This window comes from Cyanistes caeruleus, chromosome Z, assembly GCF_971803275.1.
Source record: "Cyanistes caeruleus chromosome Z, bCyaCae1.hap1.1, whole genome shotgun sequence".
Taxonomy (NCBI): domain Eukaryota; kingdom Metazoa; phylum Chordata; class Aves; order Passeriformes; family Paridae; genus Cyanistes; species Cyanistes caeruleus.
In genome coordinates, this window is record NC_141732.1 from 60,503,787 (window position 1) to 60,517,452 (window position 13,666).

At 36.3% G+C, this 13,666-nt stretch overlaps 1 protein-coding gene across 1 annotated transcript in view; it reads right to left on the reverse strand.

The window, feature by feature from the left end:
• Positions 1 to 13,666, reverse strand: part of PPWD1 (peptidylprolyl isomerase domain and WD repeat containing 1) — a 16,963-nt gene continuing 3,297 nt past the window's right edge. Inside the window, exons 2-11 of the mRNA XM_023944615.2 lie at positions 12,811 to 12,913; positions 12,103 to 12,203; positions 10,759 to 10,879; positions 8,290 to 8,737; positions 7,583 to 7,773; positions 6,926 to 7,115; positions 5,744 to 5,925; positions 3,086 to 3,167; positions 2,329 to 2,511; positions 1 to 1,315 (exon numbers count right to left, since the gene is read on the reverse strand). Of these exons, the coding sequence (XP_023800383.2) occupies positions 1,172 to 1,315; positions 2,329 to 2,511; positions 3,086 to 3,167; positions 5,744 to 5,925; positions 6,926 to 7,115; positions 7,583 to 7,773; positions 8,290 to 8,737; positions 10,759 to 10,879; positions 12,103 to 12,203; positions 12,811 to 12,913 (1,745 nt within the window). The 3' untranslated portion in view covers positions 1 to 1,171. The remainder of the gene's footprint in view (positions 1,316 to 2,328; positions 2,512 to 3,085; positions 3,168 to 5,743; positions 5,926 to 6,925; positions 7,116 to 7,582; positions 7,774 to 8,289; positions 8,738 to 10,758; positions 10,880 to 12,102; positions 12,204 to 12,810; positions 12,914 to 13,666) is intronic.

The window sequence follows — 13,666 nt, forward strand, 5'->3', positions numbered from 1 at the left end:
TCACTGAAAAAAACAAATTGCAAAGGACTTTATACACATTGGACATTTTAAGAGTCGATCATTGCCCTTGGACAGAGAAAACACATACACAACTACTTTTAAAGAACAGAGGTAGATTACATTATTTGCTTTTCATAGCAAACAGTACCATAACTTAATCTAATTTTTGATACATGTACAAAGGATTGAGAAATTCACTCAACTTAGTATTTCTGACCTTTTCCTTTGTCAGAGATTTCAGTACTGTGAAGATTAATTTAATTAAATAGGAAAGATGCAAATAAACATGAAAAAGTTACAAACACTATAACGGGACATGGTGGAAGTTTTTATCTTTAATTTTGCATAGAAGAGATGCAAGAAAGACAGCAGACTTCCTAACATGTAGATGTCTTTACTTTAAAATACAAAGTTACCAGAATTAGGGCACTTTAAGTACATTAAAAATAGTAGAACTGGTGCTTGCTCTTTCCTGGTATTTGCTATAACTAGGAATTAACAAAAATGTTTTTTCTTCCTAGAAAAAAACCAGGTTTTTTTCTGCTTAAGCTGGAACCTTCAGTGCTGTCCTGATTTAGGGCAAATTTGGGAGAGAATCTCCAAATGAGTGTCCCAACCAAAAAGCAGATTCAAGCAGCCCCATCCCCAACTGGTTCCGGAAAACGATCTCCACAGAGAAAAGTGGAAAAAAGTATTTAACAGAAATTGAATAATATTAAACAATAAAACCTCTCCCTGTTCAGTGAGATGGCAAATCCAGAAAAAAAGTCCTTTTCATGGCGTGTAGCTTGGCTCACTTAAGTCTCTTATCAGTCCCTTCGGCACTGGAAAGTGCCGAGGCCCAGGCCCCGGTGGGCCACAGCTGTGAGCTCCCGGGGCTTGGCTGGGTGTTCAGTCCAGAGCAGGTTTGAACAGATCCAAAGAAAAAACAGTCTGGGGAACTTCCCTGCCTTGGCTAGCTAAACAACGAACAGCCAAGGAGAGCTCTGTCCCATTGTCTGTCCGTGCTGCAGACACCACAGGCTAGGAGCAGCATGTGGGGGAGTGATGTTTGTCCTCAACACAAACTGCGGCTTCTTCACTCTCAGAGCCAGTCTTAAAGGTGCAGAACTTTATATATTAACATATAAAAGGCGAATGGGGATACAAGCATCACAAAGTCACCCCTGCCTTACTTCACTGTTATATTAATGATGCTGATATCCTCATAGGGTTTGTCAGTTTTGGGATTGACTTTGACATTTGAGATTCTCTGAACAACTTCCATTCCTTTCGTCACCCGTCCAAACACGCTGTGCTTGTTGTCAAGCCATGGCTGTTTGAGAGCACAGGAGAAAAAAAAAAAAAAGCATATTTAAGCATAAAATAGCAGCATGTAGGTTAGATACCAAACCAAAAAGAGAGTAAGTGTACATGGATACATTTTGTATGTCCAGACTATGGAACCTAACACCCTGTAAATATCAGTATGCAAGTAAATACTAAAATGCAGCTAACACATATTCATATGCATTTGAACTTACCTTTTCAATTGCTTTCATAAAGTACTACAGAGGTCACATTCTACCAGGGCAGGAGCATTGTATAGTTTATTTTAAAGTGTGCTCTCAATTCACAGAAATGTTGTTTCAGTCTCTCTATTTCATGGTATTTTCACTGAGGAATTTTAAGTGCCAGTACAGAATGCTACCCAATTCAATACTCATACAGTATGCCCAATTTGAATACAGGCCCTCATACAACTTAATAAACCTTAGAACTGTGGTAGATGGGTGTTTTTTTTACATTACTTTGGAGTGCTATAAGAATGCAGTGTTTTTAAGTGTTACTTTTAAGGATTTGGTTTTTATTGTCTTAGATTCCAAAATTTCTATTGTTGGCTCTGAACTTAGACACAGATCAAATGAAATTTTCAAACCTGAACACTGGCTTCTTTGTATAGCTACAATTAGGCAATATTAGACAGACATCCTGGCACCATATCCAAACCCCAAACAACCTAAGCAATACCTAGGTTTCGATCAAGTTTAAACCACTACTATTAACATAAGATACTCTAGTAATACATAATTGCAAACATGCCTAGGAATTATATACCACCCTCATTCAATTTAAAAGCATAAGGCCTCTTGATCACAAGTGATGGAGAAGTATTTCTATCTCATAAAGGACAGTCAGTTTCAGTGAAGCCCTCACACTACACATTATGTGCATCATTTATTTGTAAAGTAAGTACTAATGTGCTTCTTTTTCCATGAGAAAAAAAGTTGATTTTTTACTATCTAGGTAGCCTCTCAGGCCTTAAATTGAGATTTTAGTATTACTTACAGTTGGCACTACTGTTATAAAAAACTGGGATCCATTGGTATTTGGTCCGGCATTTGCCATGCTGAGTGTGTATGGTCTGTCATGTCGTAAAGTTGAATGGAACTCGTCTTCAAATTCTCCTCCCCAGATACTTTCACCTCCCATTCCTGTACCAGTTGGGTCACCAGTCTGAATCATGAAACCCTGCACAGAAATTATGTTATCACATTATTGCATAGAATACATAACCAGAAGTGTTATATGCTAGGTGACATTTTTTCAAACTTAACTCCAAACCTTTCAACAAAATGTGTTAAAATGCTGTGTGTAAGGGAGAAAGCACTTAAGGTTTTTTTAAGTGTCTAACAAGTACTTGTGAAGAAGCAAGGTTACTCACTATTCCTGCTAGAGAAAGACAGAAACCTGACTGTCTCTACCTTTTGCAAATTCTTAGGCTCTATCACTTCATTCTGGTGTGACAGAAATGAGAAGCCTTAGAAGAAAGGTCTTCTGACATGAACCAAAGTTTTACTTCAAGCAGGATAGCTGAACTCATCTTTCAATTTCCAGTTTTCTGCTATCTTATCAGTTGCAGAACAACTACTACAACTTCAGTAAATGCTAAGCTGCTTAGAGTATCAGAGTTGTTCAGAATTTACAAGAACTCTAAAGCCATTCTGACAATCCTGTGTGCAGAAGGGAAATGGAAGTCTTAGCAGAGGACTGACCACCAGAATACAATATGTAAATTAACAAATATTAATATATTGCAGTTTACCTTGATGATACGGTGAATTATGTGTCCATTGTAGTAACCATTCCTGCTGTGCACACAGAAGTTTTCCACTGTTTTGGGGCACCTAAAATCATAACAGAAAACACAGGCTACAGTACTTGTCTGGTGACAAGGCCACAAAGATTTCAGCCGGGAGTAAGATCCTGCCGTGCTGTGCAGTGTTTCAGGACTCTGTAGGAAGGGACTTCACCAAAAAAGGAAAAAAAAAAAAATCTCCACCTCCTCAAACCCAGAGCTGTAAGCAAAAGGCTTGTGAGGTACAAAGGTGCATGGTTACACAGAAAGTCAGCAGCCATGTTGGTGGCACAGGGATGTTTTAGCTGTTGCTGAGCAGGGCTCATGCTCTGTCAAGGCCTTTTCCACTCCTCATCCCACCCCACCAACGAGGAGGCTGGGGCTGTAGAAGGAGTTGAGAGGAGACTCAGCTGTGACAGCTAAACCCAGCTGACCACAGGGATGCTCAATTGCACATATGGCATCATGTGCAGCATGTAAAAGCTGAGGGGAAAAGCGGGGGACACAGAGAGTAACGGTGATTTGCTTTCTCATATACCCATTCCATGTGACGGAAACACATTTTCTTGGGGACAGTGAAACATCTGCCTGTCCATGTTCCTTATTTTTGCTTTGATAGGGTGCATGCCTTTTGCTTTCCCTATTCAACTGTCTGTACCTCAACTTGCAAGTGTTATCACTCTTACTCTTCCAGTGCTTTCCCACTCCACCAAGGGGGATGTGAGTGAGTGGGTCTGGGGGACTTAACTGCTGGCTGGGGTTAAACCATGAGAACTAGAAACCCAACCTTTCTCCTCAAGGCCTAGCTCAAGGCACCACTGACTATAGCTTCCCCAGCTTCCTATCTACACCACTCGTTTTGTAGATGAACTACGTTTGCCCCGTAAGCAGAAAGTTGTTCACTCTTTTGCCTCTACACTTGTTTTAAGATATACATGCAAAGGTATTGAGTGTTGCATGCAAGATGTAAAATTAAAATGTTTTATTACTACAGAACTTGCAGTCAGTAGAGTCAGTTATTCTTTGACACTACTCACCAACACTGTTTGGTGAATACACGGAATCTTACTGTTGATGGAATAAAAAGGGCCAACCACTTCACCTTTGTGATTTGATTCTTTACTTCTAGGAGTTACTAACAAAGAGAAATTTTTTTACGACAGCTCTTCAGCTATTATAAAAATTATTATCAGCCAGAGAAAATCTACACTGACAGGTTTACACAATCACACGTTTTCCCAATAAGGAGAAAATGGCCAAGGTAAGTCCATAGCTGCAGAGTTACACTAACTGTGAAAAGGAACATTTGCTTGGGTTTTAATGACAAGTAACAAGATAGCTTAGAAAGGTATGTTGTGAAAAAGAGCACCAATGGGATAACTAATGGAACAGATTAGATTATAGTCCCCATTCTTGCTGAGCAGTATACAGTTATTCATAACTTTATTTCTGAAATGACTGAAGAATTCAAGGGCATAGAGAGCCCTTATATATATATCCTATTTGCTCTACTTTAAAAGTTTTAATCACACTAAAGAGACTTTAAAGCTCAGCTGGGAGAAAATACTACAATAAAAAACAACAAACCTAACAGTAACCAACTCTAGTAATGATGTGTTTTAAACTGCATACAGAACATTGCACCTTGCAATACTGTGCATGCAGATATGACCCATCAGCAGGACAACTAAGAAAAAAAAGACGAATAAATGTAGCTTGGGGTAGCTTGGCCTGTCACTCACTGGCAAGAGCTGTACCATTACTGCAACCTATATGCCATAATTATGAATTCCAGAAACTAGAGCCTGATGTAAGGAAACACTGGTCAAGACTTTTACTGCAGTAAAAGACTGGTAGCCCTAGAGGGTAGAAGTGAGGTTGCCTTACCTGTGCTTATGACCTAACATGAATTTGTTTTGGGGAAGCATGGAGTACATCCACATAATTTAGGTTTCTATGTGTAGCAAAATATTATATAAATTTTCTGTTAAATAACAGAATATTTGCAATTTTTGCATCACAAAGGAGAGAGGATGACACACTGATTTTAGCAATTGTCACGCATACAACTTTTCAATTCTATGCCTGGTTTTGGATATACACAACACTAGTATTATATGCTGGTATAAATGTTATATTGCTTTTAAAGGAGCTGCAGTAACAATATGTAGTACACTGGCCATGGTAGAAAGTTGCAACTACTATTCTAGCTTGCACAGACCTGCTGCCAAACCTACTGCTGCTGCCAACATCATCATTCTTTTTCAAGATCTATGCAAACAGCATTGCCTTACAATACAGAGCTTACACAGAAGAGCCCTGTACAAGAATGAAAGTTAAGAAAATACCCTCCCCAAACCAATAGCTAAATAAACCCAAAGACAATTTCAAAAACTCCTGTACCTCAGACTATTATTTTGACCTATTTTTACCCTACTTTATTTTTGTTTGTTAAGAGTCACATATCTACCTCGGCGTATTAAGGAACTGTCAGGGAACAAACACAGTAGAAAAAGGGAAAGAAAATTATTCTTTCTAGCATGAGATAAATCTTGGATAATGCAACCGCAAGGGACAGAAGAAAGTAACAAAACCAAAACAAGAGAAAAAACAGCAAGTACATACTCAACAGGAAAAAGCTTGACATGAATATCTCCCATGCTTGTGTGGATGATGGCACTGTCTGACACTCTTTTGGGACCTTCTGCCTGAGTGGCTGCCATGACCTCTTCTTTAGAAGGCTTCTCATTAAATACATCTCTGTCAGAATCTGCACTCTTTGTGTCTTCTGGTTCACGTTTAGTAAACTGAAGCACAAAAGAACAGAAGGTTAACTGCTTTTTCCTTTTAAATATAATATTCCTCTTAAAATACACACTGCTCTGCACACAACACATTAATGTAATTATTCAACCTGATGAACACTCAGTTCAGTTTGAAATGTACAAAGACAATTTATAGATAGTCTATCCTTCTACTGCTGTGTTGTGTTATACCAGCATTTCCCCTGTCAAAAATTCCAGTAAAACTACATGCAAATCCAAGTAACTTTTAATGATCTGTTATCTTTAAACTTTCCACTTTACAACAGGAGTCTGCACTAGTTCAGCACCTTTTCTTTAAAAAAATGAGGCAGAGAATTATCAGGTTGTTCTGCTGTACTCAGATAAAATTGGCAGGTTTTATGCCAAAAGGATTAGCTGTGCTACAAAGTTAAAATAAATTCTCTTAATCCAAAACTGCATTAATATAAAACCATAGAAACTCAGCAAATTTAAGGCATAACAGAAAGACCAATCTCTAACCTCTACGGTCATGATCTCTCACATCAGCTACTAACCATTCTGAAACTGGTTGTTCGGTTTCACCTCACCTAAAAACCTAACTGTGAACAGCACGATGACTTCCTCTTTCTTGGTTACCTATAATATCTTTAATGTTACTAAGTCCTGATTCTGGTCTGATTTTTTTTTTTCTATTGTATTTTTTTATGCATACCATCACTTATTGTTTCTTTATAAAATCTGGTTAGCTTTTTAGATGATCTTACTTGTTTTTTTTCAACAAGAACAAAAGGATATAATCTTCTTGAGGGAATAAAAATTTATGAAAAAATTACAGCTGTTTCCAGTTAATGTATATAGTTCAAGAGAAAAATTCTAAATATACTTGCAATATAAAGAAAATCCTTTTTAAAAGCTTCATTTGCACTACAAAAAGCACTAGAAAGATGCAAAAAGAAAAATAAAAAATAATGTAAAGAAATCAATACAAGAATGGAGCTATTTAAATAGAAAGCACACACACCATGTAAAACCTGTTTTTTTTAAAAGCTGTGCAGATTACTGTTGGATCTGCCTGAATATTCTGGAGAACAGGATTTTCAGATGCCTTCATCTCAATAGTAATCGCCGCACGATGTTTCTTTGCTACTCCTTGGAACAAAGCCAGTTGCATCATTCTGATGTTCTCTTGTTTTCCCAAGATACGAATACACCTGAAGTACAAGATGTAAAGAGGTGTAATGTTCAGCTGTTCACAGTTAATCTCTCCTTTCTGACTATTCTATTCAGAGCAAAATTTCAAAATCCTCTCAATCATTACCTACTAACCATTTTTAAGATGTTTCTCTATTTAAACTCGCTACCTTAATTTGCCAGTCAGCCTCCTTATGCAATAAGATCCCAACTAAATGATCCACCTTTACTTTACCTGTTAGCCAAACATTAATTGATTAATTACACATTTTTAATACACATGTGCTCATGTTTTCTCATTTGCCTAAGCTCTAATCTGCAGTGACTCTTGACAGAGAAGGAACACCTTCTCTACAGTGTAATGTAAGGCTCTCAAATAACAACACAAAAAGATCAGACATCTCCACCATCATATCAAGTTTTAAGTATGCCCTAAATTTGACTGAATAAAGACTTTAAAAGAGAAATTTGTGTCACTGGAACTTACCTGTTAGTCTCTACATTTATGACCTTAATGCCCAACATTGTTCCATAGAGAACGAAGTGTCCAGTTTCATCAAAAATGATATTAATTAATCTTACTGCATCCACTTTCTCCAGCTCACGCTCAACTGCCATACGTCGGCCAAACTCCATGTCAGGCAGTTGTTGTCTCATCTGCTGAAGTTCAGTAAACATCTACAAAAGAAACCCCAGCACTATTATATTAACATGTTTAAAACTTTTTATCCAAAAAAAACTCTGATTCACATGATTAAAAAGTACTGAAATCAAGTGAGATTACACCACTTAAACTCAACTGAAGGATTTAAGTAAATACTTTCTTGATTTTAATAAAACCATAGGCATGTTGTAGGACTAGGCTCAAGCACACAAAATGCACAGCTGTCCATCAAATTCCTTAGAAGATGACAAATTTTAATTCATTACTATGTTACTTGTAATGGGCATTTCCCACTATCTTCCACAATTGCCTTCTAGTAAAATGTAATCTAGCAGCATGAAAACACAAATGAAAATCAACAACTCTGTTTCACTATGTAAGTAACATCACTAGTAAGAATTAATTTTCACAAGAAAAATTTAGGAAGAAAGCTCGCCTTTAGAAATAAATGATAACTTAGGTGAATGTGCTGGCAAAAAAATTCTAGTAAGTAGAGAAAACATTTCAAAGAAGAAGCAAGCCAAACTCACACTCAGAGATTCATCGAAGACTCTCATGAGCTTTCCCGTCAGAAAACGAAAAATTCTGACTTTTCTGTCAGACCCGAGAGTGGCCATTTTCTTGCCATCAGGTGAAAAACTTATACTGGATGGGTAAGCTTTGCATTTAGCAAATTCATATAGATCAGTATCCGTTTTATACTCCCAGTTCACGTTTTTGGGAAACTTATATTCATGAGGAGTACCAGTCCAGTACTCAATCATTCCGGACTTGTCAGAAGACACAACTACTTTATAGACAGGGTTCAGGCGTATCTGAGTAAGTGGGGACATATGGAGTTTATCAAAAACATGAAGTGGCTGGTTATTTCCTCGTCCATCATATATGAATATTTTTCCTGTACTTTTCTCAGATGTTGCAACAGAAGATATGGCATCTCCAGGGCAATATACCCATTCACACTGGCCAGGGTGGTAGCTGCAACAAAGAGTAGAAAGGAAAGAAAAATTAAAAATAAGTAAGAACTGATTTTAATTAGCTAAGAGTCAAGTTATGCTATAAACATCAAACATCAGGAGCAAATTTTAAACTTTATTTACTGGTTTGGCTACACATCTTGCTAATATTCAGCATATTGTAGACAAGCTTTACCAAGAAACATCACTTCAGTGGATGACTACCAATTTCTGTTCCTTCCATACTGTTTTGTAAAGAGGCTGTGATAGCCGAAGTAGAAAGTGGGTCAAAAGGAGGAGTTTGGACAGAATTCCAGATAAAAAGCCCTAGTGGCATTAATAAATAGTACTCAACTTATGAGTCAACACCATTTCTCCTCCATCTGTTAAATGAGTAGTGACTCTGTAGAAATGAAGACAACTGCACCTCTGCCATACACTTATGGAAAAGTTCAACTCGATCTTGCCAGAAAAAAAACCCACAAAACCTCCAAGAAGTGATAAAAACAAAGTTAAGACAATCCCCCTATATTCAATAAGGGCTGTGAGTGCATTTAAGAAGGAACTTATTTGCTACTTGCAAAAGCGTAATCTACAAATAAAACAAGTTAGAGATATAGTCAATAACATAAGTTATATCTGTTTTAAAGTCTGTAAGCAAAGATTCTGAAAACTACAACTCAAATGGCAAACATCAAAGAAATTATACAGTCTCCATAGCAAGCTCATGTTTAGTACCCTTTTGCAAATCAAACTAACAGATGCTGATGGACTGATATTTTGACATTATGACAGACACCAATAATTTGGATTTTCAAGGTCTGTCAGTAAACACATACAAATACTTTATTTCAGGTTCATTAGAAAGAACAGGATCAAATAAATAAATATGAAGTCTCTACAGAAATAGCCAATCTTCTCCAGACCATGGATGGAAGCATAAAGCATAGGGATTTGCACAGAGCCATGGTGTATGTATTAGTTAGAACTGAAAAGCTCTGAAGATCAGGCATGCTTTTTTTTAATATTATTTTCTTTTTTCTATAATTTTACTAATTGTAGTACATTGTAATTACAAAAAAAGTAATTGCAAAATTATAATTGCAGTAATTACAAAAAAGTATTTTTACTAATATGTAGTAATAGCACATGTTATGCTGCTATGTCAAAAATAAGAGCAAAACCAAGAAGATTAAGCATAATTGGAATTTTCCCAGGACAGCCAAGAGGGAATCTATTCCTATCAGTGAAGTACATTATTTGGAGGATGATACTAAAACTGTAACAAACAAAGCAGATGACATATGCTTTTAATAGGTGTCCCTATGTAAAAGCTTTTTTCCCTGATTTTATACTTCTATTCCATTTCAAAATTAACCAATACATCATAAACTACGAAGAATGTTTTCCTATAATAAAATGCTTGTGGAGAAATCAGTATTTATCTTGTTCTTGATGCAGCATTCATTGATCCTTCAGCCCTTCAAACCCACCTTTTAACAGTGTAGGGCTTGGTTTTTTCTGGTATTGTTACAATTCCAGTAACATCCATTCCTGTCTCTTCCAGATCCTTTAGCTACATACTGTTTTAACTATAGAAATGCTACAAGACTAAAGAAAATAACAATATTGCTTCTAGCAGAAAAAAGTGATTGTATCCCTATGACAACAAATTAGACAACACAGACAGGCCAAACCCCTTCGCTAATGGAACTACTGATAAACTGCAATTTTTAAATTCAGTGCCAAACAACAAAAATGCCTAGCTAAATATTTGGAGAAACTCTACATCTTTGTGCATAATAATTTTTTCCTACTCCTCTCTTTACTGCTGCAGTTGTAATTTTTTTCTATTCAGTGAGACAGTCTCCAGCCATTGGATTCATTTCAGACAATTCAATTTACTAAACTTCATCTGACTGGGGCATGGGGGAAGATGAAGAACTCAAGAACCCCAAATTACTGACTTATGTTTTGACAAAACATCCCCCACTGATAATCTCAAACGAACAAAAAAAGTAAGAAGAGAAGTAAGTAACTTACCCAAGTTTCAGCATGTTGATCATGTCGAAGTTGACTACATCAAACACCTTCATTGCTTTGTCATCTCCAACTGAACAGAATAATGCCCCCTCTGAACTAACAGCAATACTCTCAATAACACCTGTGTATCAAGTTAAGATACAATTAAGAAACAGGAAAGAACATCCTTCACTTCAGTATTATACAGGGAAAACCTAGAGAGGTTTAAACCTGTTTCCCAACTCTTTTGTCACCTTTTCCATTTAAAACTCTACCTGACTTCAGTAAAATATTATTTAAAAAAATAAAATTCACAGAACAACACTTTACAGCCTATCAGTGTTCAGACTCAGATATGTGATAATGAACAATTTATCAAAAACATAGTAAAAGATTAAAATGGCAGTAAGTTCAGTTTAAAATTTGGATTTTAGAAAATTGAGAACATTGGGTAAACATCATGTGCTCCTCAGCTTGCATCTCTCAACAAGGTAAAAGCAGAACACTATTAACTATTACAACCCACGACACTCAGAACTACTCTGCATGAGCCTTACATGAAGTTCTCACAATGCTGATTTTTACATGATAGGTTTTGTTCTCATATTTTGCTTCTATATATAATAAAAAGCTCATAGTTAAGATAAAAACCAGATTAATATTTCTTGCAAACTCTAAAAGGCAACCGTACTTATACTACTTATTATTATTTTTCTTACCATACATTCTGCGTATCAGTATCAAGGATTTTATTTTCTTTAGGCATATCATAATTTTTAATACCATTGAGAACAGCATTTTCTGTCCAGCCTATTTAATGCCTAGCATAGTGTTGAAAAGCTTTGTGTACTTATCATTAGCTCAGAAAATTGGGTTAAAGTTTCTTTTAATTGCAATTCATCTGATAATTAGAACAATAATGCAGAATTTACTCTACAGTTACAGTAATTCGAGATGAAAATAACTGGGTTTTTTTCCACTCTGTAAGGGGCAAAAAAAGCTGAGGTACCCTTATTTAAAGCAACATGTTTTTAAACTTCTCTGGCTTTTATGAACACTGCTGTGTTTTTTGTTCACTTATGTCCAAATATTGTCCCCACAAGCAGGGCACAAGGCAATGCAAAGGTTGTAGGGAATCTGTGGAGGCAGAGTCCCACATGTTTCATTTTCATCCTATCCCTACTAGAGCTTGGGAGCAACCATGACAGAGGAATAATAGGAAGATTATTGGTCGATATCATTTAACCTCTGACTGCACTAAAGGAACCCCAGAGTATCTCTCTATTAGCACTCTCTCTTCAAACAACAAAGAGCAAGGGAGAGGAAAAAGTGAAGCCCTTTAGATAAGAAAGAGCAAGTACTTACCCAAGTGACTTCGGAAGTGTTTAACAAACTCAATCCCTTCTTCTATTTTCTTCCAGAATTTTACATGTCCGTCATGACTGGCTGTTATGATAAAATCTGTCCTACAATTACAAAGGAAAATGAAACCAAGAAAACAGATGCACACATTATACATCTTCCCTCTGGACAGTAATTTGCACTAGAATTAACACCATGCAGAGAATGAATTTCAAGAAATTACTGTGACAGTCTATCTAAATAGGAACTGTAATTCCTGAAAAAATAAAACAGGTATTTTAGTGCCTTCTGGATTAATCTATGAAAAGTCATAGCTCAAACTGAAGAAATATACATAACACTACCCTTTTTGAATATATAAAAATACCTCCTATTTTAAGTCTGGTTTCATGATAGTTACTATGTGTGCGTGTGTGTGATTTCTGCAGTTCTGATAAACTGTATTTTTTTCAGAGAGAGTAAATCAATCTTATTACTGTATTTCCTGCATATTTTAACAAGGATTTAAAGACCCTCCTTTGGCCTACAAAAATAACTTATATCTTGCTTCTAGCTAAGACATTTAGTTTTTTAAAAAAACCCCACCACCCTTTAAAAGCCACCTCAGGACACGGTAACTTTCCATTACATAACTTCTACAATGAAAACTTGGTAGCATACACATAAATACACCCTAGACAAAGAAACAGAATGGAAAGCAAAAATACTTACTTTGTACATGCTACGTGTGTAATAACATCTCTGTGCATGTAACTGCGTTCATACATTGAAGCCGACGGTAGATTTTCAAGATAAACGTGTTCAAATTCAAGAACTACACAGAATAAAAAGAAAAATCAGATATTTTTTTCCCATGAAGTTTCATCTTTATTTTGTTCTCTTTCACTTATCCTTGTATTGCTTACTCATACTTTAATCAAAAATACGCAGAATTTTGTGCAAACATAATTAAAGGTACTTAATTATGTGTTTTAATTATATGGTTTTAGCTCTGGCTTTGCACTCAGACTTACACATTTTCCACAGACTAAAGCCACTCGAATGCTGCTTTAACTCACATTGCTCTTTCCTTTTAAAGCAACTGTTACCCTAACGGTCTTATTGTCACCAAAAAACCAAAGTCAACTAAGTTTTTAGGTTACTGTCAGAAAACAGGTGGTCATCTGAACCTCATTTCATTCTAAAATCATGTGAAAAACAAGGTTCACATAATTTTTATACAATTTAAAAGTTTAATAAAAAAGACAATTAGGAGAAAAAAATAAAGTATACAGATACGGCCAGGTGTCTCTGCATTCAGCCAAGAGAGCACACCTTCCTGACAAAGGATTGCCCCTAAAAAACAGAACCCTACTACATATCCATAAATTCTCGTACATATTCATACATTCTTCTTAGGATCTTTGATGTTCTTCTGTTTAGTTTTCTCTTGCCCCCTTCCCAATAGATCAGTCTTCTTGGCACCATCGAGATTTACATTCCCTGATACCAGAAATGCAATAAATTCCTCTCCCCAGAGTCCTGGTCACTGCTGTCTTCATCTGGATAAGATAGTTTACAAATGCAG